This window comes from Manacus vitellinus, unplaced genomic scaffold, assembly GCF_001715985.3.
Source record: "Manacus vitellinus isolate BGI_N305 unplaced genomic scaffold, ASM171598v3 scaffold_12_pilon, whole genome shotgun sequence".
Lineage (NCBI taxonomy): Eukaryota > Metazoa > Chordata > Aves > Passeriformes > Pipridae > Manacus > Manacus vitellinus.
The window spans coordinates 19,296,377-19,324,300 of record NW_021938949.1 but is presented as its reverse complement, the minus strand read 5'-3'; the positions used below and the strand labels follow the sequence as shown (position 1 = coordinate 19,324,300).

The 27,924-nt window shown below is 51.5% G+C and overlaps 2 protein-coding genes across 2 annotated transcripts; one reads left to right on the top strand and one right to left on the bottom strand.

Moving 5' to 3' along the window:
* Positions 1 to 301: 301 nt before the first annotated feature.
* RNPS1 (RNA binding protein with serine rich domain 1) lies at positions 302 to 9,631 on the bottom strand. Its single transcript, XM_018067577.2, has 7 exons — positions 9,591 to 9,631; positions 5,704 to 5,859; positions 5,224 to 5,415; positions 3,921 to 4,023; positions 3,243 to 3,396; positions 2,633 to 2,774; positions 302 to 1,392 (listed from the first exon to the last, which is right to left on the bottom strand). Coding segments are annotated over exons 1-7 (855 nt in total). The 5' UTR covers positions 9,593 to 9,631; the 3' UTR covers positions 302 to 1,286.
* A 4,616-nt stretch (positions 9,632 to 14,247) lies between these two features.
* On the top strand, positions 14,248 to 25,816 carry LOC108638692. Its single transcript, XM_018067576.1, has 4 exons — positions 14,248 to 14,394; positions 22,316 to 23,323; positions 23,457 to 23,635; positions 25,052 to 25,816. The coding sequence occupies exons 2-4, from the start codon at positions 22,939 to 22,941 to the stop codon at positions 25,427 to 25,429; spliced, it is 942 nt and encodes a 313-aa protein (XP_017923065.1). The 5' UTR covers positions 14,248 to 14,394; positions 22,316 to 22,938; the 3' UTR covers positions 25,430 to 25,816.
* Positions 25,817 to 27,924: the final 2,108 nt, after the last annotated feature.

Below are 27,924 nucleotides of genomic sequence, written 5' to 3'. Positions count from 1 at the left end.
GGCCCTTCCCCATCTTCATTGCCTCCTTTGGACACTCTCTAATGGCTTCATATTTTTCTTTTATTGCAGTGCCCCCCAATATTGCAGGTGAGGCCGCCTCAGGGCAGAGCAGAGCAGGACAATCCCCTCCCTGGCCAGGCCAGTGATGCCCCCCTGGACAGGGCTGGCCCTCCTGGCTGCCAGGGCACCGCTGACTCATGGCCAAGTGGCCATGGACCAGGATACCCAGGGCCCTTTCCCGCAGCACTGAATCCCCAGGAAGGGCCCCACATGCCCACACCGAGGCAGCAAAAAAGACAGCTACTCTCAACCTACTGCTTTATTCAGTAATTGCTGGTCCTACACAAGTACAAACACAACATGGCCCAAAAGGCTACAAAGTTATACAAAACAAAACAAAAAAAAGTCTGTATAGTATTGGCTGTACAACAGGTGGTAAATTCTTTGCCTCTCCCTGTGTGAACCCCAGATAATCCAGCCAGCACTGTGACCTTGAGCCTCCCTCTCTGACTTGCAGTTTCCAGGAGGTTGGCGCTCAGTCACTCATTTGGGATTTGTAAAAGCAGAAGCACTCACACTGTTTTACTGGGGGTTGTGTAAGAAGTTTTTATCAACACCCTCAAAGAAAAAGTGAAAGAAATCAATTAACGGGGCAGCTACAGAACTGTTCTTAGGATTTCCAGCTTCTTCTCTAAAGTGTCATGTTCAGTGGGCTGGACCATTGCTTCTGAGGTGATCTCCTGGTATAAGTGTTACAGAAGAGCTCACTCGGCAGAAACTAATCATCATGGGGCACTGCAATAAAGCAACAACTCTGCATTTAATTAAAGTTTTGGGCAGGTCTGGACTCCAGCTGCCCCGAAAAATCTTGTGCTGGCACCTAGAGATCAAAATAAATGCCCCCCCTGGCTTACTCACTGGGGTTCTGAAACAGCTCAAGATTTACATGCTGATCTGTACAGCATGCTAAGCATTTACAATCACCAAGCAGCAACCTGCTAACTGGAGAAAGAGGGGCTGAAACATCTTTCCTTCCCTCTACCTGGAAAAGATGTTTTTGCAGCCTTTAAAATCAAAGCCATTTTAAAATAATTTCTATTCAATGCCAGGAACCCCAGTAGCAAAGGTTACTGGCCAGGAACTGGTGCTCTCTCCTCTTAGGTTGCCTTCACTGCCACCTTACCTCTCTCACTCCTCCTCACCCAGACTCGTTATAAAAAAAATGTACAATATATAGTCTGATGGGATTTAAGTTAAAAAATAAAAAGCTGTCCAGTCCTTTTGCTTTATCGGGAGGAGTTGGAGCTGGAGCGGCTGCGATGGCGCCTTCGTCCGGGAGATCTGGATCGGGATCGCCGGCGGACGGGGGATCTGCGCCGCGGAGACCGGGACCTGGCAGGGCAGGAGAAGGAGGAGGAAGCTTCCGTTAGCAGATAACAGCAACAGGTTTGAGTATTTGGTTAGTTCTTTAAAAACACTTCCCAGCCTCCCTCCAAAATCCCTCACACCCCATGGGAAAAGAGATCGAGAGCTCCAGAGAGGAAAAGGGCAATTCAAACACTGACTACACAGCAGGAATATCCCAACTATCCTACCTCTGCTTCAGGAACTGGAAAGAATGTTGAGTATCCAAACAACAGACAAGAAACTTATCTTCTTCCTCAAGGAAAATGAGCTCAAATTCATTCTACATCAGATTCTCCTTCACCTGAAGTCAGCTTTGACTTCTGAAACAATGATATTCAGGGGAGGGCTTATCCAAGCCCTTTTAAATTCCAGGGAAGTTCCTTAGAGGAAATAACCTCAAGAAATGGTTTACCTTCAAGCTCTTCAGTACTACAATCAACCTGTATGACCACTGCTATGACATCAGGGTTCCAGGCACAGAATATTAACAGAACTTTAACAGGACAGTAAAAGTTGGACTGGGGAAGAAAACAAAGGAGGAGGGAATAGCAAACCTGCACCTGGCAGACCTCAGCAGAAGGTGTGTTTAAAGGAGGACTAACAGGCAGTGGATCTTTTGTCAGGGTAACCAGCGCTCATTTTTAAACCTATGGCTCAAAGCTGTTCAGCAATCAAGTTAGTACTGATATAAATTTAAGCAAATTTCTAAGACAGAGGAGCCTATGTAAAGACTAAGAACAACTTATCTGCGCACAATCAGGTAGCCCTGAGTCACACAATGGGCATGTGCACGTCAGGTCACACCTTGGGGCCGGTGTACTCCACTCGCCTGACACAGGACTGCTTTTTGGTCACGTGCCCATTAAGAAATAAGGGTGGGAGATACAAGGACTTCCAAAAAACAGGCAGCTGGTGCAGGCTGCCACAAGTGTCCTGCCAGCCAGAGTCTGTTCCCCTCAAAGCCTTTATGCAGAAGGGGCTCCAGGGAACAGGGTGGGGAGCACCTGACCTTTCCCACAGGCTGCATCCGGGGTGCAGACCAGGGCAGGTCACCTCGGAGCTACTGAGGAGCTGGCAACTGCAATCCAGGTTCAACAACTGCCCAAAAGTGTTCCTGTCACTTGGAGGGGAAAGTCAAGTCCAACAGGATTGTCCCCACGCCAAGAACTTCAGCAGTAGCGTGCTGTTACACCGAGAAGGAAACACAAGTTGTGACGGCTCTCACCTTCTCCTCATGCGCGGGGGTGAGCGGCGCCACATTGGGGGCGGTGGCAGCATCCTGCGGGGGGGGCTGAAGCGCCGGGGGGGCGGCCGGGGCCGCGGGGCCAGCACGGCTGTGGCAGTGATCTCCTGCCCATCGATTTGGCCTTTGGGGACCACACAAACAGCCCGGAGTCAGTATTTTTCAACACCAACATCTACACATCCATCACATTTACTGCAACTCACGGCTCTGTCACAAGCGACTGAAGCGGGATCAGCCCACAGTGCCGCCTCCAGCCCCCACTCAGGGGCTACTCTGACAAAGTCCACACACATACTAGACTTCTTAATCTAATATCCTACCAAACTGCAGCTCAGATGTTAAGTTTCTGTGAAAATCTTTCCAAGTTAAAGAATCTTACCACTGTTTCGAAAAAAAAATCAGTTTTAATAGTTCTGTGATGTTTTGGATCGGTCCTGAAACACACAAAAGCCATTTGGGCTGAAAGCTGACAGTATTTCAGATCAGTTCCCCAAAGACATCCCTATCACCTTTAACCCACTTTCAGATCAAATTCATCTACTCTGAAGATTTTTAGATACCCCCAGGCTCCTTGCAAGATGATACCTACCTCCATCCATGTGTTTCAGGGCTTTCTCAGCATCATCTGGGTTCTCAAACTCCACATAAGCATAACCTTTGGAGAGGTGAGGGTTTAGCCTGTCAACTGGCATGTCAATCATTTTAATCTTTCCGTAAGTAGAAAAAATTTCCATGATGTGATCCTGCAAGGAAAGAGCAAGCTTTATGGACACAGGCCATACTCACTGGTCAGGTCTGGCTGCCACAGAGCAGTAAATCCACAGCCCATCATTTTTTCAGCAGCCTTTTACCCCTGAAGACCTTTAAACTGCCTTCTAGCAAAGACAACTCAAGCCAGCCCAGCTCTCTGTAGATCCTTCATCAAGAACTGCCAGATATCATTAATGCCTCCAAAGTAATTTCAGCTGCTGTCCCAACTTCTATAGTCTTCTTTCTAATAAAACAGGATATAAGGTCTGGGATACTGTCAAAGCAGGCAGACCTCTTAAGCACTACACAGTCTCAGAAGCCTGCATGGTATTTGACTCACTAAAACCCTACTAAAATTTTCCTCCCTAATTAATCTGGACATAAAGCGAGAACTTCCAACAGCAACACCTTGGCATCTCTCTAGCAACCAAAACATCCTGAGAGCTTTGAAAAAGCCACTCATACGTTCTCACGGAAGAACATGGATGCTTGATACCACAGGGGAACATGCCATTACCTTGGTCACATTTCTAGTGAGCCTTCCAACGTGCACCTTTGTGGGTCTGAGGGACGGGCTCCGCCTCTTTCGCTCCTTCTCGTCTCTCTTGGGTGGCTTGGACCTGATTTGGGCAACAGAAAATATTCACAGTTTTCAGGGAACATGCAAGACAAAACCAAGAAGCCAGTCATTATCACACAATTAAAAAGTACCATTTTTCTTGGAAGGACACCTTTTTTCTGAGAAAGTTATAGGTTAAGAGGTGTTGGGGTGGTGGTGAGGCTGTTCCACTCAGAAACACCTCAAGACTTGCATTTGCCCTTCTGCTTTTGCTTTAGAACCTTCTGGAATTTGAGAGCTTTTTTTTTTGCAACTTCTCAACTTCACAACAACTAGGGTAAAAAACAGGACATTTAGCAAACACTTCTATGAAGTTGTGACCATAGTTCAAGGATTTCCCAGTTGTTAACACAAAAAAACATTCTTTGCCTCAACAGTTAAAGAGCCAAAATGAGGCCATAAACAGCACAGCATGCCACAACCAGTCAAATTAACAGATGCAATGATCTGTGTTTCTAGATCTTCTGTTCACTACAGAGGTCCAGAACTGTTAAAAAACCCCTGTTTAAGTAGCTACATATCACAACGCCTTTGCAGTTAAAAAAATACTGGAATGCAATTTTAATCTATAAAAAAAAAAATCAGTATGCAGAAAACTTATATTTATGCTTCTTCCTGATCCTAAAGTCCATAAATTGAGTGATACCCTAAAAAACCCAGAGTGGCTTAAGTAGATTCTTAACTTACCCAAAGGAAGAACTTTACAGACGTTAAGATAGTTTGATTCCCACATCAGCCTTACAGGAAAATGCTTCCTTTGGTCCCCTTCCCATTTTATTTTTTTATAAATAAGAACATATACATATATATATATATTCATATACACATACACACACACATAAACATATATCCCAGATTTAGCCCTGACTTTTCTGTTAGTCTTAGCTATAATTTACAAGAACTGAAGAGCTCTACTCTGATCTAGGTCCATACTACTGGGGAAACATTGAATAAGACTGCCTTTACAAAATATAATATCTAGAATCACTCCTTAAAATGAGGTTTTTAACCTCTGTTCCTACAGGGGTGTATGTCTGGATTGTAAGGAAACGGAGCACGCCCATTCTAACAAAATTCAGATCTCTAAGTCATGGAGAAAGCAAATGGTCCTCAGAGAGCAACCTGTTCTGATCACAATCTTGTATTCTGCACGGAAATTAAGCTGCCACCTGGCAACTCCTAGATGACAAATGAAACTCACTTGGAGCGGGAGCGTCTCCTGTTGTCATGTCTCCGTCGAGATGGACTGGGAGACCCAGAGGAGCTGCTGGAACTGGAACTGCGTGAGGTGCTGGAGCTCCCCGAGCGGCTCGAGGCAGAAGAGGAGCTTGAGCCACTGCTAGAACCAGTGCTGGAACTGGACCCCGAACTGGAAGTTGAGCTGGAACGGGATCTGTTGAGAGGGGGAGAGGAATAAAATTAGTGGAATATCCAGAAAAGCAATGGCTGAAAAACTGATAACTACAAGAGAGAGGGACTGTGAGTTAGAACAACAAAAACTGAGGGTCCACACCTCACAAAACAGCCAAAGAAATTCATACCTAAAATATAACCATAAGTTAGACAAAACTGCACTGTGACTAACACAACACAAGCTCTCAACAGGCCCAAGACTACCAGAAATCAAGGAGCTGATTTCTGGAAACATTGTTATTTGTTCCTCCCCATAGAAAGTAACTACCTGGTGCTGCTGCTCCCACTGGAAGCACTGCGTCTTTTGCGCGTCTTGTCCCGACCACGATCCTTCTCACCCGATTCCTTCGCGGCTGCTTTATCCTTGGAACGGTCCTTTGACTTCTCCTCAGACCTGTCCTTGCGCTTGGTTGGTGAGGGAGCCCTTCAACAACAAATTGCAGACAGCACTGCTTAATGCAGAAAAGCACAGACAACAAAAGCCCCACACCCAAAGGACAGAACAACACAAACCACTGAACTTGCACCGTAACTCAGGATCACCATAACTGCAGTTAATTAGGCAAGTCCAGATGGTTTAGCAAAAGGGAAATATTTTGCATTACAGAGCAGCTTTGAGAAAGACAGCCATAACACACAGAAATTCACACAGTAAGAGGTACATTTCCAATTCCTCACCCTCACTGGGAGAGAGCCCAAGCACCCTATAATATCCTCAGTTTTGTTCAGCCTGGAAAATCCGGACAGCATGATTACCTAGTGCTAGATTTCTTATTATTTTTTTTGAGTCCTAGCAAACTCTTCTTTTTCAATCCTGCTTACTCCTTTTCCCCTTTGGAGGCATCCAAAGCAACACCAAATGGGCCCCACTTACCTGAAATCTCACTTTTAACTCCTCAATTCTGAGAACCAATCCCTAATAAACCCCAAAGAACAGCCTAGTGACAAAAGGGCTCACAAACAAGAAATTACAGTTAGGCATATAACAGCAAACCTGCTTGCAACATACTAGGCATCCACTGCCTTCTCTAGAGTCCCGAGTTACACATTCTGTCCAATGTGTAGGAGCCACCCCTTGTGAAGGCTCACATGGGCAATGGGTGCCTCACCTTACAGTCTGCACTCATGTTTAAAGCTATAATTTCAGATTCACAGAAGTACAAAACACCTTAATTATCCAACCAAAAAACTGGCAGAGGCACACAAGCAGCTCGTGCCTCTTGACACAGCCCTGGCTCCAGAGGAGCAAGCACCAGCTTTCTCCAAAGTGTTTGTGCCATGCAGCAGTGTTTGCCAGGAAGGAAGGGCTGTTGAGAAGAAACCCTCACTGAATTATGCCTGCTTCCAGCCTCAAAAAGCTGATCCCAAAGCTCTGTCACCCTTGAAAAGACCAGGTGAAGAGGTTGAGTTTGCTGCACTGCTGCCACAGCAGCTATCACTTCAACTTCTCAGCAGTCTTAAACCAGATTCTGACCTCCCCTACCCCCAGCAGTTCCCTCTTTGCTCTAGATCCAAAAGGAGACAAATTCAACACCCCACTATTTAGCACTGAAATGCCGGACGTTAGCTGAATTCCAGATGTTTCCCACATTTTAATAACCTCAATTTGTGTTAACTTGTGTGTGACACCCTCAACTACCAATGAATGAAAGGTTCAGGGAATGAAGTGTGGGCACAAGCATGTGGGAGCTGCACAGTGGCACTGAACATGCTGTGCTGCAGGATGCTGGAAACATCTCCATCTCCATAGGCACCACAGGCAAACTCAGTCAATAGGAAAAAATCTTCCCAGCTCACAGCATCCAATTGTCTCGTTGCTTCTGCTAAGCAATTACTTTATTCTCTGGATTGCAATTAAGTTGATGGTTGGGAAGAGACCACTTCTGAACAGCCAAACTCACTTTCCTGATTTTCAGCCTCACAGGTTTTCCTTAATACACCAACTCCAAAAAGCAACACAAATGAAGATTTGCACACCCAGCTCCCTGCAGACACCAGGAAACACCCATGGCTTTCTGCATGGAGAACAGGAAACCCACATACAGATGTGACAGTGTCAGGGCTTGCTGGGAGAGGAAATGTCTCCTCTCACACCAGCAGCAGGAACAGTCCATGGACTGTCCCACAGGTGCTGCAAAGGGGACTAAGTAAAACAAACCTGTGTATGTCACTCAGCTTTAGGACACTTCTATCCAGCTCTGTGCTCTAGTGCAAGGTGTGAGAGGGCTGCAGTTCAGGAGCTGAAAGCCACTGCATGAGACTAGTTGAGTAACTGGACAGTACAGAACAGAAAAGTTTCAGTTTCACAAGACCAGAAAACTTTACATTTTCCTTCCATAAAATCACAGAATGGTTTGGGATGGTAGAGACCTTAAAGTTCATCTATTTCCACCCCTCTGCCTGTGGGCAGAGACACCTTCCACTAGCCCAGGTTGCTCCAAACCCTGTCCAACCTGGCCTTGGACGCTCCCAGGGATGGGGCAGCCACAGCTTCTCTGAGCAGCCTGTGCCAGGGTCTCACCACCCTCACAGACAACAATTCCTTCCCAATATCCCATCTAACCCTGCCCTCTGGCAGTGGGAAGCCATTCCCCCTTGTCCTGGCACTCTAGGCCCTTGTCCAAGTCTCTTTCCATCTTTCTTATAGGTTCATTTCAGGTACTGTAAAGGTGCAATTAGGTCATCCTAAAGCCCACTTTTCTTCTCCTAAATATCCCACAGCCAGGCTTGGGTTATCTCTGCCTACCCCCCAGTTCCTCCTGCACCCATGGACTCTCACAGCCATGATGTATCAGCTCAGCCATGCAAAACTACCTGTTAGTGTCTGACAGTCGGATTTGGTTTTACCCCTTCTGAGAGGAGGGAAGACAGAACACGGATGAAGACCAGCATGTTTGCTGTAACCCAGCCTGCTGCTGGAGTAGGGAATAGACTCAGAGAACCAATTAGGCTGGAAAAGACCTCTGAGATCATCAGCTCCAACCTATGAGATCATCAACTCCAACCTCTGACCCAACACCACCTTGTCACCCAGACCACGGTTTTAAGTGCCATGTCCAGGGATGGCGACTCCATCACCTCCCTGGGCAGCCCCTTCCAATGTCTGATCACCCTTTCTGTTAAGAAATTCTTCCTCAAGTCCAACCTAAACCTCCCCTGGAGGAGCTTAAGACTGTGTCCTCCTGTCCTTTTGCTGACTGCCTGGGAAGGGAGCCTCACCCCCAATTGGCTACACCCTCCTTTCAGGTGACACTGAGGGAGGTCTGTTCCTCAGGACAGGCCTTACCAGGCAAATTAACCACATGGCTTTTAAACACTCAGCAAATGATGGGATTCAGCAAATGAAGCTGCATTTCAGCAGCCTCCAAACTAACCAGTGTTTCCACTCCACCAAAATACACACTCCTTTCTCAGGAACACCACTGGCCAAGCTGACTTCAGTTCGACACCTCTAACCCGTGCGCAGTCTCATCTATTCACTAGAAAATGTGGAAAGAATAAATCAAAGAATTCACGCAAGGCTGTGCAACAACGCACTTCTAAGTAACATGTTTCTTCCCTACCATCAAAAATCTCTCAATCCCTAACAAATCGCTGGTTTTGGAGCATCCACCCCAAACCAGAATCTAAAAGCAACCCACAGAGAGCCCAAGCGTCCATCTCACTCACCCCCCCCTCTCTACTTCAGAGTGTATCTGCACTCTCAGAGAGCAGCAGCTCTGTGGCCAAGGAAGCGAACTCGCTCCCCCTCGCACGGCTATAGGCGAGTCCTGCGCCGCTGTTTTGCTCCAGGCCCTCGTTTGCAAAACGGGGAAAGGGACTCTCGGTGCGAGGAGGGGCCCTGGCCGGCAGTTTCGAGCACCCCGTGACCGCTGGGCCCAGCAGCGCGGGCAGCCCCGCAGGCCGTGTCGCCACAGCACCAGGGCCAGGAGCAGCAGGAGCAGCACACACCGAGCGCGGGGCCAGGTCAGTGCAGCGCTTGCCCCTCGCCCTGGGCCCCCCGGCCCGGACGCAGGCCCAGCCCCGCCCCGCTCCTCCCTCCCTGCCCGTTTATCGCCTCCCGCGCGGCCCCGACGCACTCCGCGCGGCTGGCGCGGATTGGGAGGGGACGGGGACGGGATGGGACTGGATGGGATGGGATGACCCCACACTCACATCTCAGCACCGCCACCGCGATCGGCGCCGCTCAGCGCGGACGGGCCGCGCGCGGTGATGACGTCACGGCAGGGGCGGGGCGCTTAAAGGGATAGGGAGGAATGGAGTGAGGGGAGGATCGAGATCAGGATCAGGAGTAGGATCAGGATCGGTCAGTCAGATGGGGAAGGGCCTTGATTTGAAGCCGTGTGAGGACACTGAGGGCACACGGTGTGTTCAGCTGGAGAAGAGGAGACCTCACTGCAGTTCCAACTGCCTGGCGAGGGACAGAGGAGGAGCAGGCCCTGAGCTCTGCTCTGGGGAGACCAGGGACAGCAGCCAGGGAATGGCTGGAGCTGTGTCAGGGCAGGGTCAGGTTGGATCTCAGGAAAAGGTTCTTCCCCCAGAGGGTGGTTGGGCACTGACCAGGCTCCCCAGGGCAGTGGGCACAGCACCAAGGCTGCCAGAGCTCCAGGAGCGTTTGGGTGATCCTCTCAGGGACACGGTGGGATTATCGGGAGCTGAGTGCAGGAACAGCCTGAGCACAGGGTGGGTGTTGCTGCAGAGGGTCAGTTGCCCCTTGCAGCTGTATTGCTCTGTGGCCGTGGTGCTCAGGGGGCATGGGCTGGCCAGGCCTGGCCTCGTGTGGTAGAGCACCCAGTGCTCCTGGCCAGCGCTGCTCCAGCCCTGTTCGTTGAGCACATTTGACCTGTGCAGTGAGCACCAAGTCTTGTTTCACAGGATCACAGAACCATAGAACACCCTGGAACAGCAGTGAGGTCTCCCCTCAGTCTCCTCTTCTCCAGCTGAACACACCAAGTGCCCTCAGTGTCCTCACACGGCTTCAAATCAAGGCCCTTCCCCATCCTCGTTGCCCTCCTTTGGATTCTCTCTAATGGCTCAATATCTTCCCTACATTGTGTCCCCCCAAACTGCCCCAATATTGCAAGGGAGGCCACCCCAGGGCAGAGCAGAGCGGGACAATCCCCTCCCTCGCCTGGCCAGCGATACTGGGCCTGATGCCCCCAGGACAGGGTTGGCCCTCCTGGCTGCCAGGGCATTGCTGACTCATGGCCAAGTGGCCATGGACCAGGATACCCCGGGCCCTTTCCTGGCACTGCTCTCCAGTCTCTCATTCCCAGTCTGTCTGTCCATCCGGGGTTGCCCCATCCCAGGGGCAGAATCCGGCCCTTCCCCTTGTTGAACTTCCCATGGTTGGTGATTCCCAGCCCTTGGATCTGTCCGGGTCTCTCTGCAGGGCCTCCTTGCCCTCGAGGGACTCAACAGCTCCTCCCAGTTTTGGGTCATCTGCAAACTTGCTCAGTGTCCCTTCCAGTCCTGTGTCCAAGTCATTTATGAAGACGTTGAAGTGCTCAGGGCCCAAGACGAAGCCCTGTGGAACCCCACTAGTGACAGGTCACAGTTTGATGTCACCCCAGTCACTGTCACCCTCTGTGCCTGACCTGTGAGCCAATTGCTTACCCCTCACAGGGTGTGTTTATCCAACTGTGAGGTGGGCAGTGTGTCCAGAAGGATCCTGTGAGAGACAGTATTGAAAGCTTTGCTGAAATCCAGAAAGATCACTTCATCTGACCTCCCTTGATCAACCAGGTGGATGACCTTGTCATAGAAGGAAATCAGGTTTGATAAGCAGGACTTTGCTCTCATGAAGCTGTGCTGGCTGTGACCAATAACTGTGTTGTCTTTCAGGTGTTTTTCAATCCCTACCAGAATAATCTTCTCCATAACTTTACCAGGCACTGAAGTGAGACTGACAGATCTGTAGTTTCCAGGGTCCCCCTTCTCGCTCTTCTTGAAAATCGGGACAATGTTCACCAGCTGTACTGGGTTTGCATGTCTGGTTTGTGCAGCCACACTTACTGCTGTAATAAAAGTTAAACTTTCCTACAAACCCTTCCCTGCATAGTGATATTAATGAGAGTAACAGCTGGGGCTTCAACTCTCTACTTTCCATGATCTTGACCACCCAGCAAGCTGTTGGCCTGCACAGGGAGATGCTGGGCCCAGCTTCCTGTGTAGGTTGCAGATTCACAGCAAACAAACTCTATTTTGAGGGGGTGGCAGATGTGTCATGTTAGGGAACAGGAGCAGAAAGTGGCAACACTGCTGAGAGGGGACTCTGTCGCTCAACTGCAAGAAAATTGTGAGGAGGAGAATGAAAGACTTAAGATGGAGCATCATCCAGTGGCATTTCATGTTATGTAGGAAGGATATCTCCCCCTCTCTTCAGCTGAAGTGTCACCATAGGCATTTTTGTTAAATTCCTAATAAAGGAAGAGAGCTTCACCTCTGGAATGCAGTGTAAGAGCATGCCCCATCTACCTCCACCACAGGACAAGGGCAAGACCAGGACAGGTGTCTGTAACATCACATGTGGCAAGGAGAATAATTGGTTTATTTTCTCTTCTGCTGCAAAACCAAGGAGGTATTACATAAAACCAGCCATTGGCAGGTTCAGAAAACAAACAAAAAAAACCTAAAGAAAGGGAAAAGGAAGTTGTTCTTCACACAACATCTTGTCAAAGGGCAGATTTCCCTACCAGAGCACATTGTAGCCTACTAAAAGTTTATATGGGTTCAAAGAGAAACTGCACTATGAGACTCCTGATGTCTAATGAGGACTATCAGGAGCCTGACATGATTATCATGGAAAGATTTAGGCTGCAGAAGCCCTCTAGGACCATCGAGTCCAACCATTCCCACAGCACTGCCAAGGCCACCACTAAACCATGTCCCAAGTGCCACATCCATGTGTTTTTTTGAACACTTCCAAAGATGAGAACTCCACCACTGCCCTGGGCAGCCTCTTCCAATGCCTGACCACTGTTTTTGTGAAGAAATTTCCCCAATATCCAACCTAAATCTCTCCTGGCACAACTTGAGACCGTTTCCTCTTGTCCTGTCACTTATTACCTGGGAAAAGAGCCCAACCGCCCTGGCTTCCCCCTCCTGTCAGGGAGTTGCAGAGCCTGAAGGTCCCCCCTGAGCCTCCTTTTCTCCAGGCTGAGCCCCCCCAGCTCCCTCAGCTGCTCCTGGTGCGCCAGCCCCTTCCCAGCTCCGTTCCCTTCCCTGGATATGCCCCAGCCCCTCAATGTCTCTCTTGTCTGAGGGACCCAGAACTGCCCCCAGAGCTGGAGGTGCCTCAGCAGTGCCAGCACAGGGACGGGCACTGCCCTGGGCCTGTAGCCGCACAATTGGTGGTACAGGCCAAGTGCCGTTGGCCTTCTTGGAAAGTCTCTCAGTGCTGCACTGTGGGGGTGTACTTTGGAAGTGTTACTATGTGCTTACACTACTTTTACATTCCTGCTCAAGATCTGCTAGTCGGCCTGCTGGAGTCAGGATGATGTCCCAAAGGAACCTGGGGCAGACCCAACATGGCTGGTCTTCTCACCTTTCTCCCAGTTAACTCGTTACATGTGAAGTTTTAGGTACTGCAGCCTTAATTCTTAGGTTCTATGGTGCTTTAATAAAGTCTTCAGTCCATTTCTGTGCTGCCCATTTTTGTCTATATTTATAGTAACCACTGAGTAAGGGAAGCCTTAAGAAATGTGCCCGTGAGAGAAAAACTGCAGTCATGGCTGGAGAACAAGACACAGTACACCAAACCTCTTCTGTACCACATTTTAGCTGCTAATCTGAAAACTGCTTTATGAAAGATGGCAAGTACCACTGCCTTGATGCAATAAATGGCAATATGGATGTCACAAAGATCAGCCACAAGTCTCAGCTTGCCTTACCTGCAGGACCTATGGCTTTCAACAGGTTGTACAGTTCAGTGACAGCCTTTTAGTGCTGGATCCCAATCTGGCCTGCACCCCAGGTGCTACTGCAGAGAGAAGAACCTGGGGGAGAGGCTGTGCTTCCTTGGGCCAGAAGGATGCAGACTTGTTTCCCTTGTCTGTGCTCATTGTTTTGGGGCTTTAGGGACCAGTGTTTAATGTTTTCTTCTCCCTCAGTTGTGACAAAGCCATAAGGGCTGGCTGATCCCAAAACCATGCACACCCTTATTCCCATAGCGGCTCTCATCTCTTGAAGGGTGGTCAAGTGAGGTCACTGAACCAGCAGAAAAATAGTGCTGTGGAAAAGTTTTCCTGCCACCTATGCCCCTGGAGCAGGTTCCTGCAGAGCTGTGAGCAGCAGAGCCAGCCCCAGGACGGTGGTGGCAAGGTGAGAGGGGGCTGATCCCCCTCACAGTGGCTGCCAGCAGTTGGCAGGACTGAACCATAAGGCCAAGCCTGAACAAGGAGGGATATTCGAACACCTCATTTGGGGGCACTAGCAGAAGTGAGAACAGGAGTCCGCTTCAGTTTCAGAGCGAATGGCACTGCTATGACCTTCTGCCCCATGCCAGCAGCCCACAGCAATGCTGAGCATGGAGCTGGTGCTTCCAGCCCTGGATGGGACCTCTAGGGACAGCATCGCTGCCTCCCGAGGGGCTTCTCCTGCATCCTCTGACACAGGTGTGACCGGCACGCCTGGGCTGTGCTCTGGGGTGGCATGGCCAGCTTTGTGCCCCGAGGCCGCCGATGGGATGTGACTCCTCACGGCCCCGCAGCGGGGCTGCCCCGAAAGAGTTAAGAGAGGGCTCCTCCCTCCCGGTACCGAGTCTCCTCCTGGGTGACCTTCCCAGCAGCCTCTGCTGGCTCTACCCCAACCAAACAAAGAGGGCAGGAGCTTTTCAAAGAGCAGCCTCCCAAAAAGTTGGGTGCCGCGAAGCCGGTCTGGGCGCGGCCCCGAGCAGGCGGCGGCGGCAGCGAGGCGGTGCCGTCACCTGGGAGGATCCCGGCAGCCGTCGGCAGTCCCTGTACGTGGGTGCTCTGCCCCTCTGCTTCTGTGCACGGAGCTGGTTTGGGTGCTGGGAGCGTCACGGGGAAGGATGAGAGAAGCTCCGGCAGTGGTAGTTTGAGGGGGTGGGAGCACGGGGTGGGGTGTTGGCGAACCCCGGTGGGCGGGCAGGGATGCGGGGGCTAGTGCTGCGCTGATGTTCAGGGTCGGGGCTGGGACTGGTGTGCCCGAGCTGAAGTGCTGTCCTCCAGCTGCTTCTTGAACTCAGAAACCTGCCCAGCTGTTTCCTAGCGGAAGTCCAGACCCCTTTGGATGCTGGGCGGTGGGTTTAAGGCAGCAGCTAACCACAAAGCTGCTCGGGCAAGACACCGTGGACAAGCAGGAGAAGAAAGAACAGAGCTCCACCAGGGCTGCTTTTGACTCTTACCTCTGTGTTTTTCTGTCCCTTCCCTCCTGCACTTCCAAGCTGCTGAGTACAGGCTATTTCCTGCCACTTCCTCAGGTGAACTGCTCTGCTTGTGATGTGGTTGGGACTAATTAATGTCTCTACATCCTGCCTGAGGCTGAGTGCCTGTCCTCTGTGTTGCATAGACTTGCAACTGGTGCTTCATTTGCCCTTCCCATTCACTGGCATTGGGTTGTGGTGGTGTGGCTACAGATGGCTCTCCTTGAGCCCCACGAGCTCCAGGGGATCTGTGGGTCACTCTCCCCACAGCGACAGTGGCATTCATTTATCACGGTGAGGTGTGAGTACCCTGTACCAGGCATGGCTTAGCATTTGTAGGGATTGCAGTGCACTGGCTCAGCCTGCAGCCTCTGGATGCTGGTGCTTTCTGTGTGCCGGAAGATCTTTGGTCTCTCTCCCTGTTCAGTCTGACACTCCTTCTGCACCTGTATGAGGGTAAGGGTAGATGTGCTTCAGAGGATACAGCCTGTGTGGCTTCCTTAGAGGAATTGCAGGGTGTGGAATTTGTCTTCTGAGGACTTGGAAACTTTTCATCCTGATGTGTAGTAACAGCATTTGTTATTGTTGCAGAGAATTGAGAGAGTTCCAATGATTGCACTGTGGAGCAGCTACATAGGTTTGCAGCAGCAAAAATAGGAGATTTTGAGGGTTCCTCTCTAGTTTGCAGAAGGAGGTGAATTTATAAATTTAGCTGAAATACTTAAAGGTGAATTAAGTCTTCAGCCATAGCCTCTGAACACCTAGCCTGTCCTCTCTCGAGGTCTGAGGCTTTTCTTGCAGTGCACACTGGTAGCTAGTCCTTGAACAGGCTCAGGACTTCAGGACTGTCTGCCCCTGGATGTGCCAGCGCATACATTTGTGTATTTCAGTGCTCTTAACCTAAAACCTGTGCCAAGATGCCCTTTTTTCTCTGTTTTCCTGCAACACTTATATGCCCTGATGCTGTAGGAATATGCCTGCTCAATGTTAAACTTGGTCAAACATCCTGCTTTCACCATAAGGAACAAATATCATGGTACACTTTGCAGTAATTTCTTTGTTTCCTCTTCAGGCATGTGAAAGACACTAGAAATTCAAGGTGTGCTTGTGGTTTAGCCAGTGCAGTTCTCTCTGCTGGAAGGGCTGCATCTTTGGAGAGCAGTGACTCAAAGTGCATAATGCTTTAAAGAGAGGCACAGGTAAAGACAGGGCCTTGAGATACTTGGCATTTGTTGTTCTTGGCTGAATACTTAAATTCTCCTTGACAAATTCAGTTTGAGGGCATGGATGGATTTTGGGCCTGGATATGAAATCTAGCCTGTTCCTCTCCACAGGCCTTCCCAGGTGCTCTGTGAAAGCCTCTTGTTCCTTCAAGCTGTAGTTCCACAGTGCTTAATATCAGGTTTGGATCCTCCAAATAATTTCTTAATACAAACCTGACCTTTACCAGGTACAGGCACAACATCACAACCATGCTGAATTTGTCAGACCAAGTAATATGGTGTTGAGGGAGACCTGTGGGTTTTGGGATGCAGGAGAGCTGATCCAATGTGAAGCCTTTTTGTTCAAAGCTATCAATCAGTGTGATTTTTTTACAGAGTCTCTGCTCTGTGCTGTGTGGCCTGGGACCTTTTCACCATCAGAGGGGATTTTCCTGTATTCATGAAACTGCTCCTTTCCTCCCCTCAAACGTGAGATAACAGTACTAACAACACTAATACAGTTTTGTTACCCTGTGCCCCTAAACGTCCCAACATGCTCCTATTTATTCTCCCACTGTATCTTTATACTCTATTCCCCAGTGAGCTCCAGGCTTATACTGACATTGTCTGGGGCAAGAACAAATATGTGTATCATCCTACTCACAACTGGTTTTGCAACCCCCCCAAACAGTTAAAGAAACCTTGTGGGGATCCAACCTTCTTCAGTCTGCATGTTCTGCAAACCTTAAAGTAAACCCATGAATTTTTGTATTTTACATTTGAGGATTTAAAGCGTAGCCAGGCTGGGCTAGCTCCTCAACTGCTCTGAAAGCAGAGCCTAAAGGAATGAGGCAGTTATCATGGGTGACAGAGCAAAGCAAGCTGTGGGCTCTAAACAGCTCACTTCAAACCCTGGGCCAGACAGCCAGACCTTTCTCTCTGCCATTCTCATGGCTGAAGTACAAGTTGGTTGAAAAGCTTCTTCTGAGGTTACCCCTTCAGAGGGGAGCCAGCTCGGCTCAGGTGGCAGCAGCACTGTCTAAATCTACTTGATCCATCAGCATTTAATAAAACCTGTAACAGAGCTGTTCCTTCACCAACTTTGCAAAGAAAGTTAGGGCTTGTAAGGTGGGATGCAGCTGTTTATGTGGCTGGTAACAGTCAGTGCTGTCAGATAATGGCGTTGCTTCCAGGCTGCTTGGCAAGTCCCACAAAGCAGTGACACTGACTAAAATGGCAGCCTGGGAGAAATGGCCATTTTTCCCTGGCACAGATCTTCCTGCTTTGGCAATATTCCAGCACTGGACACCTAATACTGTTCATCTCTCTCCAAGCTAAGTTCCATTGAACCACATTGCCAGCTCATTGCCTTGCTTGGGGTGTCCTGTGCAGGGCCAGGAGTTGGACTCAAAGATCCTTGTGAGTCCCTTCCAGCTCGGGATATCCTGTGATTCCATGAGCCCCTTGTCATTACCTGTCTCCACAGAGCTAAGACTTTCCAGTCTTTCTGTACAGCAGTGAAACTGTTCCCTATGTGAAGAGCCAAGAACTATCCATGTCCTTTCCAAGCTGTGCCAGGCAGGCACTGGAACAGGGCCCTGAGGGCAGGAAGCCCAGTGGAGGATTGCTGTACCAGTTGTTTGTCCTGCCCACAGCTGTGTACAGAGCACAGTTCTCTGCAGGGTGAGGATTGGGGCGTTCCTGGCAGACTCGCTCCTTCCACAGCACCTTTGCTCTACTTGATACACTTCCTGCTGTCTGAATCCATTTCTGAATCCTATCCAGCACTGTCCTTCTTGTGCTTCTGGAGGATGATTTTAATAATTTTTTTCCCCTCTGAACTGCTGCAGAGTTAAAAAGAACTTGTCTTGCCAGCTTCTGCAGTAGCTATTTAAAACTGTGGGAAAGCCATAAAACCAATGAGGATGGATGAGTGTCCCTCCCCAGTTGCTTGCAGCTGCTCCAGCTTCCCAATATGTGCTGGGGATCTGAGAAGGAGATCTGGAAATCAGAAGCAATGGAAAGGGTGGGAAGAGGACCTTGTTGGGCTGCCACCAGCCACAAGGCCCAGATCTGACAGATTTGTCTTGTGTTTCCCTACAAGGTCCATGAGGATCAATCCCCTTTTGCCAAGTCTGAATCCATTAGGAGTGAATTTCCCAAGCCCTGGTACACTGGCCTTGCGCTGTACAAAGTTAAAGTTGAAAGGGGAGAGACATATCCACATCCAACTTTGTTGTTCACGATCCTACATGACCCTTCTTAGGGCAGGAGTATTTTGCACTCTGAGCAGCACAGCAAGTCCTTGAGCCCAACATCCTTTGGGATGTTAACAACATAAAGTGTCTGTTTTCAGTTGTTGAGACCAGACAGGATGATTTGCATCTTCTCGCTCTGCATCTTCATGCTCCCTGTGGGTCACAGCTTTTCCTCCTCCCACTCCTCCATCTCCTTCAGTCAGAGCAGTTCTCAGCATCAGCAGTTTGTCTCTCCGGTGAGACCTGTTGCTCCACCTCTGTACCTGCTACCCTGTGGCTGAGCTGCTCCTGAAATGGTGGGTGGGAGCCTGTTGCTCTGGTTCAGCCCGTCTCTATGCAAGTGCCTACATCTCTCCAAGGCTGTTCCATCTCGGGGGCCAGGCTGTTGTGCAGCTAACTCAGATGGTTGAAATAGCCACTGAGAAAACACAACCCCAGGGTAACCTGTGGCATGGCTGTTGAAAGCTTAACTCTTCCTTGCTTCAACCCAGCATGAATTTCAGAAGCAGCTTTGCTTGTACCTCTGCAGGGTAAACACTGCCCATGTCCAAGCTGTAAGACAGAAGGGAGAAGCCAATCTGCCCAGACACCAAGCTCTGTGGTCACACAACTAATGTTTCACTCTTGGGGAATTTGGCATTCAAATTCAGGTAATCAGGGCTGCAGAAGGACTGTGGGAGAAACAGGCAGCAATGGCTGGGGGTGTGTGTCTGTGTGTGCAAGCAGGTGGGGGAGCTTTGCCCTGAGGGACTTGCAGGATGGACACTGGGGAGTTCCTCTCTCTCTCAGAATCACCTCCTGGAGCAGGGGCTTGTGCTGGCATAGAAACAAGTGGTGCAGAGGAAAAGCCTGTTTGCCCTAAGGCATGTAGTTAGGTAACATCACCTGGGTTGTAGGAAACTTGGATTCATGCTCTTCTTCCTCTTTCTTAGGGTTAGAGTTAGGGTTAACCCTTAAATCTGCTCTTCTCTGAAAGGAACTTGGGGATGTGTGGGAGTGCTGCCTTCGTTCTTCTCTCTTGAGGCTATTCCATTTTGCAGTATTTTCTGCTCCAGAGAGTGTGGGAGCTAAGGAAATAATCCTGGTGAGGAGAAGGCTGCTCCAGGCTCTGGGCTGTGCTTTGGTGGATATAGCTGCTTGCAGAGTTATGGAATAGAAAGACTACCAGCAGCAATACCTGGGTAAAGCAGCTTTCCCAGCTACAACTAAGTACTTAAAAACTTCAGACATTGCAAGCATTCAGCAGCAGCTGAAGAAAGAGTGGCTGATCTGAAATTTGGACAGACACCTAAATTGGCAGACTGGAGCAAAATTCCTGTTGCAGGTCTGGTGGTATAACAAAGCATGCAGCTGCTCACACAAAGGTGTATGTCTAGCTGGCTGGGTAAGGTCTCAGAATCCAACCCACCAAAGGGCAAAACTTGGAGCCCTTAGTGCTGTGGGACAGCCCTCCCCAGCTGGAGCTGTAAGCTGAGTCTTCCAGTCACTGTGTCTTCCCCCTGGGATTACCCATCCCACTGCAAAACAGGGGTGTAGGTGGGAGAGGACACTTGCAGACCATGAGGAATCACACTGGAGCCATCGTGGCTTGCAGGGTAAAGATGGGGGAAAGAATCTGGGATTGCCAAAAGACTTGCAGCTGTGGCCAGTGGCACACAGTGTGACAGCTGGGGAGGTGGAGGCAAGAGGGATTTCGGAACAGGGGCCTTACAGTGTCCACACTCAGCTCAGAGCACTTTGTGTGGACATGCCAAGCCAAGCTGACTTAGTGGTGCTGCTCTGTTTTAGAAGTAGCAAAGGCTGAGTCAGCCCAGAACAAGCTCTTCCAGGGACTTTATGGAGGAGATGAAACCTTTTTGTGTTCCTAATATCCACAGAAATGCAAGGGGGTCAGGGCAGAGAGTGAGCTCACACAATTGCAGTGCTGTAAATTTTCTTCCACGGATGCTCTTTTTCCCTGTTCTGCAAAACCACCTCTGGAATTAACTTCTCCAAGTGGCGTAAGAAACCTTCAGAGGAACAATGTCACCCCCAGCCTGCCCCTGGAAAGTGAAGGGAACTCCATTCCTATGCAAAATCACAGGTCTAGGAAAATCTCTGAATCCTTCCCTCTCACTGGGTTGATTTTTGTTTTTCCTTGTGCAAAAATTATTGGAGAGTAACAAACTCCTTGAAGACTAGATGAGTGTAAAGGTCTCATCTCTGTGAATGTGTGCATTATCAATGGATAAGCTGTGTGCATGGCGGAAGCTGCAGCTCCATGGGAAAAATCCCCTCTGGAGAGGGCGAAAGAAGAGAAGGTGATGGACTCAGCTGTGGAAATGGGGAGCACATTTAGTATGGGAAAAAAAACTTAGTGCCATGGCCTAGTTGACAAAGTGATGATCAGTCAAAGGTTGGACACAATAATCCAAACTAATTGATTCTGTGGTCTTGGAGGAAATTGCTGGAATACTGTATTATCTGTTGCTTTCACTGGCAGCCCTTTTCCCCTGACAGGGGCAGAGAGTAGCTGCTGTGCACTTTGTCCACCCTCAAGGTGTAAGTAGGGCCGGAGCTGGATTTCGACGTGCACTTCTGCCTGCACTCACCTCCTGCATCTCCTGCTCGCCAGCTGGACTCTGACCCACAGCTTCTCAGTGTCTTTTCTGAAATGGCTTTCCAGATCTTGGTCTACCTCTGATCAGTAAATATATATTTTTTAAAAGCCTTGCTGCGGAGGCAAGTGCTGTTGTTGAAGCATAAGGAGCCTGGTGAAGCCTTGAGCATTGGTGATCTCCATGAAGCTGCTGCCTGCAGCCGTCCTGGACAAAGACCTCATGCTGCTGCCCCTCCAGCCAATGGGGGGCTGTGAGGGAACACCCTGCATTGGGAATGCTGAGCTTATGTGGGGTTAGCGGGTGGTCTGTGCCTCCTGTGAGCTGTCCCCACACCCAGGAAGGCAGAGCAGGGCTGTGGGAGCTCTGTGGAGGGCTGGGAAGGTCTGGAGGGGGTAAGCATGTGAAGAAGGAGGGTGTTGGGACGGGGGGGGGGGTGGTACACGGTGTATGACATCTTCAGTGGAGAGGGAGCTGGAGGGGATGCTGCGTGGAGTTTGCACATCTCCAGGACACTCTCATCATCCCCTTCCCTGTGGAGCTGGATGAGGGCTGCAGCCATGGGTGCCGGCTCTTCTGGCATTGATACAAATGGTATGTGTCTGTCCCCAGCTGCTCAGACACTCCAGTGTCCTCTGGCCATGTCTGGAAACACTCTGGGAGGAGGGCAGACTATCTTGCCAGGGCCCGAGCTCCTCATACCAGGAGCCTCAAGGGGATGGTCTCCTTGTAGCATCTTCCCTTGGCATGGGGAAGGTTGAGAATTTGTGAGCTTTTCCTCTTGCTCTGCAATTGCTGTGTCTGCGTCCAGGGATGTCTGTTTTCCTATATCCGCTCCCCCAGCTCTTATCTGCAAGGTCCCTAATGCACACAGCAGGGCATGGCATGGCCTTTAGATGCAAACAGAGCTGGATCTCTGCAGTTAATGTCTCTCTCTTTTGCCATAGAAGAAGTAAAATGCAGAGGGACACAACTCCTCTGTTAAATTAAGTGACTCCATTTTCCTGAGGCTGATGTCCAATAGTCTCTGTGCCTCCTTGGCCAAGACAACATATTGTTGTCCTTTTTAAGATCCACATGTGTCTAGGGAAGCGGGGTTTGGAAAAGGCTCCTGTATCACATCTGCTTGGCAGCCACTTGATGCAGCCTCTATTGCTAATCCAGAAATTGTTTTGCTGCCTTATGGGAATTCTTGAAGGATATTTATTTCAGTGAAGTGAAACCCAAAAAGTATGTCCTTTAGGCAGCAGCTGCAGCATTGAGGGTCCAAGAAATGCCTGGAGATAGGGAATTTGGTAGGAAATGGAAAAAACCCTCCACCATAGGTGTATAGGCACATACATGTGCATGTTTACACATACATAGGTGTGAAGGGGGAAGCACAGGAACTGCAGCCATTACATTTACAGTTGTGCCTTCTTTGATTTTGCTTCTCCAGAGGTACAGGACAGTGCTCTCTCCAGACCCAAGGGCAAGCTCTGCAGCATCAGCAGTTCCCATGCAGGAGTTTCTACATGGGCATCTCCAGTTCTGCTTGCTGTGACCTTCCAGGCTGCCAAGGAGACGTGAGGCTCTGCCGGGGACCTGCCAGCCTTGTGTGATGAGCAGCCACTTGCCAGGACTCACACCAAGCTTCCTGGGACACTGAGCTGCTGCTTGGCATCCTGACTGCTTCTGATTCCTTGCTGTGCTGCTGGCAGGGTGGGATTGATATCCAGTTTGGGACGCTGGGCAGGGCCAAGCCCGTCACCATCCTCTGTGCCCTTGGCAGGCTGGGGGACCAAGCTGGACCCCTCACTCTAAGGGGGCTCTGTGTGAGCTGTCCATATTCATCCTCGTGGGAAGAGCCACCTCCTTTCCATCTGGGAACCGCGTCACTGCTGGAAGCTGGAAATGGCACCACATGCACCACGGGCCAGAGCCAGCAGCCTGCCAGCAGGGCAGTAGCTGAGCCTGAGCACCATCCCCCAGGGCTTGGAGCTGCCTGGGGGGCTGCTGGAGTCCCCAGCACAGGCGTGCCCCAGGAATGTAGGAGCCGGGAGCAGGAGGGGCCCTGCAGCCATGGGCCGGCTGGACGACCATGCCAAGAGGAGGATCGTGGAGCTGCGTCGGGCTGGGCTGAGCTTCCGCAAGATCAAGAAGGTGCTGGAGCTGGACGACATCCGGGTGACGCCGCAGGCCGTGTACCTCTTCCTCAAGAGGAAGAGCGTGGAGCCGGGGCTGGCAGCACCTGGCTGGGACAGAGACCAGCCCTGGCCTCCACTGCAGGGGCACGAGGCTGAGCCCCCCAGGCTGCTGGGCACCCGGCCCCCTGCAGTGCCCCTGGGGGATCCCACAGGCAGCCAGGACACCAAGGAGAGCATCCAGATGGTTAGTGTGGCCTCCCTCTGCAAGGACGATGGGCAGCTCGGGGACACCCTGCCCGTGGGGCCGGCCCCTGGGAATGGTAAGGCCTGGCTCCCTAATGGGGGCACCATGGCCACCCCCTGGCAGTGCTGGGCTGGGGAAAGGGCCCCATTCCCCACTGGGGAGCCCCCAAGAGCCTCCTTTTGAGGCATTTCTCTCTCTATCCCTTGCAGGTGACGACAGCTCCACAGGCACCCTCTTGGCTCCGGGGAGCTGCCCCGCTCTGAGGGGCTTGGCCACCCCCCATCAGCCACTGCCCAACCAAGGGCAGCTGGTCACACCTCACACCAGGAACCCAGCCCTGGTGGTGAAGAAGACAACTGTGGACAGGGCTGTTCTCTGGCAGAAAAAGGTAGGATGGCAGGATGGGGGAGCCCATCTGCTCCATCCAGGAGCCGGTGTGGAGCTGCCATCTGGGCAGCTCTGCACAGCGCCCTGCTGCATCCACACCATGTGCTGGGACAGGCTGTTGGGTGTGGAAGGCTCCCAGAAATGCCCCCCAGCCTCTGTAGGCTGCTTTCCCTAGCAATGCTTGACTGTGGCACTTGGTGAGCGTATCTGGGTAGCCCCTCTGGGGGGGCTGAGGCTGTGGGCTTGCTGCCCACCCACCTGCAGCCAGCACTCACTGCTGCCCTTGGCGGATGCTGGCCATGCTGGCCATGGAGATGCCAGTCGCTGCCAGCCTTGGCCTCCAACCTGCAGCTCACAGACCTCTCTTTAAGGCCTAGTGTCAGTACCAGCTCAGGAGATTCTCCCAGCCACCCAAGAACAACAGCAGCTGAGTGGCTTGGTGCCACACCAGGAGATGAAGGGCTGTGGACACTCCAGGACAGAGTGACACAGTCAGGATGGCCACCTTTCATTTGCCATAATCCCTAACATGTACCCCCCTGCCTTGCCTCGCTACAAGACCCCCAGGATGTGGCCACACATATGTTGTCTCAGCAGGTCCTTGTCCTTGTGGCCATCCTGCCACCATGGTGGGCACACAGCCACCTGGCCAGCCCCATGGCCATGCCCAGCTCTGCTGGCAGCAGTGGTGACCATGGGACAAACCTCCATGACACAGCAGTCCCCACACCAGCCCCAGGCAGGTGCCAGTGTGGCTGTGTGGCTACCCCAATGCTCTTGCCCCTCCGGAGCATCTCTAACCTCCAGAGGCTTCACTGATGGGCAGTGCTGTTGCCACATGGAGGGTGGTAGGATGCTGGCACTTGCCTTTCTGGCCATGACATGCTGGGAACAAAACAGCCGTGAGTCAGGCTGGGCCTTCATCCATGACCCTGTCTCTGCTCAGAGAGAGCAAAAGCCTTCTCCAGCCCACTCAGATGTTTGCCAAGAGCCCTTGCCAGCTGCTTGAGAGGCTACCCTGGCATTCAAAAACAGCATGTGATCCCTCACGGGGAGCAGAACAGCCCTTTGCCTCAGGGTGCAGTACAAAAAATGGAAGGGTTAGAGAGCAAAGGCCACGAGATGCTGTTCCTGTGCCTGCAGAGAGCAAACACAAGCCTGGCTGTAGTGTGGGCAGCCGCACTGCTGTCTGGCAGCATCCTGGCTCAAGACATGCTGACAGGACACTTGGCACCAGGGACTCCGGAGCGGGGTGGGGATGAAGTGCAGCTCATGCTAAGGTCTAGAGGTCTGCAACAACATGATGGCTTTCCCTGAGAGCTTTTCTCTGAGCCTTGTAGCTAGTGCAGAATAAATCTTTCTCTTGTTAAATGCCATCAAAGGGGCAGCTGATAGTGTTTCACCTTCCCTACTCCAGGTCAAAGATGCCAGCACTCAGACTGCCCTGCCGAACCCCGTGGGTCCAGAAAATCACCAACTTGCTTGGGGTGTGCCAGTGCCCCCCTCTGCTCCCAGTTCCCAAGCCATTGCTGAGAAGCTGGACACTGTGCAGATGGAGGTGCAGAGGCTGAGCCAGGCCCTGCACGTGGTGCTGGAGCAGCAGTGCCGCCTGGAGCGCCAGCAGGAGCACCAGCAGCGGCTGCAGCAGGAGGTGCTGATGACGCTGCAGCAGCTCAGCTCCACCGTGAGCCACGGGGCCGTGCCATCCAACCAGCCCCGCGGCCCCTTCAGCAGCATGGCCGAGCCCTCGCCCACCCTGCCCAACTTCAGCCAGTTCAAGATGGAGCTGATGTGAGCTCCCGCAGTGCTGGTGCGCTCCAGTGCTCTGCTGATGGAGCCAGGAGGAAGAACCACCTCTCAGAGGCTGCCCGAGGATTACGTGCAGCACCCAGCAGAGAAGGTCCCTGGTGCCACGTGTTCTCAGCCCTGGAAGGGGCTGCCTGGCACAAGGGGCTGGGCAGTGGAAGGCTGAGGCTTCACTCCTGTGCTACTCATCCTGGCTGGTGCTGGAGCTGGCTGGCGGCCCCCTAAGAGGGACACAGCAGGGAGGTGGGACTCAAAGGAAACATGAGGCTTCCTGCTCATGAGGGTCAATCATGAGTGCTGTGATGGTCAATCACAGGAACACCTCCTGTCCTCCCTCTGCAGAACGTTGTTCAGTAAAAACCTATTTACACCATGATTCAGATCCAGTGGTGGGATCTCTGTCTTCATTTTTCCTCGCTCCAGCAGTGAGTAGGCTGGGTCTGTCTGGGTCACTAGCACCATGGGTGGAACTGCACAGGGTGCTCAAACCCATGAGGTGAGACCAGCACTCCACACATGAAGGGTGTTACTGGAACCTGGCATCAGCTGCTGCACCATTAGGGATGTGGAAGAAACAATCTTTTACTGAGCAGGTTCCACCCTCCTCACCCTACATTCTCAGCAGATCCAGAGTCTGGCACTGCTGCTGCCCATTGTCTGGCAGGACTACACCTGGGCAGGAGCTGATGAACTGGGTGTTCACCTCTCCTCCAACCCCTTTTTCTGGGCAGGACTGTGATCCACAGCAGCAAGGGCTGTCCCTGGAGCAGGCTGCTGGTGCTGCAGAGCTGCTCAAGCAGAGCAGAGCACGATGCTGAGAACTCCTTGCCTGGACCAGAAAGGCTCAGGGAGGCTGATGTACCCTAGCTGCAGCAGTTAAATCCAGAGAGACCAGATCTGGCTTTGCCTGTCGTGGAAAGGTCTGATGGGGGTGGCCTTGGCTCATCACCCGGCAGTGAATCCTGAGAGGAGACAGGGCATGTCCTTCCTCCATATCAGCCAAGCAGCCTTCCGTGTCCAGGCACCACACTTAGCACAACCCGTGCCTAGAAGTCCCCAGCCTGTTTCTTTGGTCTCCTGGAGTCTGAGGTTAAAATTAGAAGGGTAAGAAACAATTCGGGTATTTCTATGCACACACACACCAATGTAGGTGTATGTGTACGCCTGGGCATTTTGCAGGTCTGTGCCCCTCTGCCCCCCTGGGACACACCCCTGGCCCCAGGGCTGTCAGAGCCAGCTGTGCCCAGGAGCATTAGAAGTCTGCTGCGATCTCCCCACACTCATTCATTTCGATGTTGGTGTAATTTTGGGGACTTCTGAAAAACAACAGATGGAGAAAAACACAAGGTCAGTTGCTCTGCTCTTTTGCACAAGGCAGCTCGATCTGCATCTCAGCTTTGCACTGGAAAAGGAGAGGCTGGATGGGCAGCCCTCAGCAGGCACAGCGTTTACTAAGATCTCTGGCAATGTTTCAGAGAAAAACAGGAGCAGAACAGCTGTTTCCCCAAACCTGTTGAGTTTGGATGACCTCCCTGCAGCCCTTGGCCAGTTGACATAGTCAGACATGGGAAGGTTTCCAGCCCATGCAACAGTACCAGCACAGACACCAGGAACCTGCTGCCTTCCTGTGCTGTGGGGCCACATCCATGTGAGGTGGACAGATCAAGAATGCACCCAACCCTCCAGCTGCTTAAAATCAGGGCTGCTGATCACAGCAGCCCCAAGGGGGGGACATCTGTGATCTTTTCTAGTTGAGTGCCAGCTGCAGTGCATCACATCCTTCAGCTATGGCTGCAAACACCCAGGCTGGTGAGTGAGCCTGTGGTCCCATTGTCATGACCACCTGGGCTGATGCCAGGGCACAAGTGCCTCCTCACGAACATTAGGAGGCAGCTGTAACTCCAGAGAATGACGCTGACAGTGATTGCATGAAAGAACAGGCCCTGATGGAGAGGTGCCCCTGAGCCACCCTGCCTCGAAACGCCACCCCATCTGCCCTGCCCCACAGCCCTTCGTGTGCTGTTCTTGGGTCACAGAGGACAGACAAGCCCCCCACGCCTCCTGCCTCCCCACATGGACCTGGCCCAGTGCTGCTCTCCCTTCTCATCGATGGTCACTATCAAAAAGGTCCCCATTCCCTTTCGGGCACAGTTCATGCCCAAAATTGCTCTCAACATAAAGCCAGCAGGCTCTCACTCCTGCCCAGCCTGCAAAGGACAAGGAACGCTTCTCTCCCCAAAGCCACCCCCACGAGGTGCCCAATTTCCACCATCTCTCCCTATTTCAGTTAAAGGCGGGAGGAAAGAGGAGGAACACTCAGGTTGTGCCTCTGTCCAGGAGCGGGCGTGAGACGGAAGGAAACCCACCAGGAATGGGAGAAACAGCGGGAAAAAGAATTGACAAATACCCCCAAAGCCGGGCAGGAGCCCGGCAGGCTGGGAGGGCAGGGGCGGGACTCCCGAGGGGAAGGGGCAGCGGCCGGAG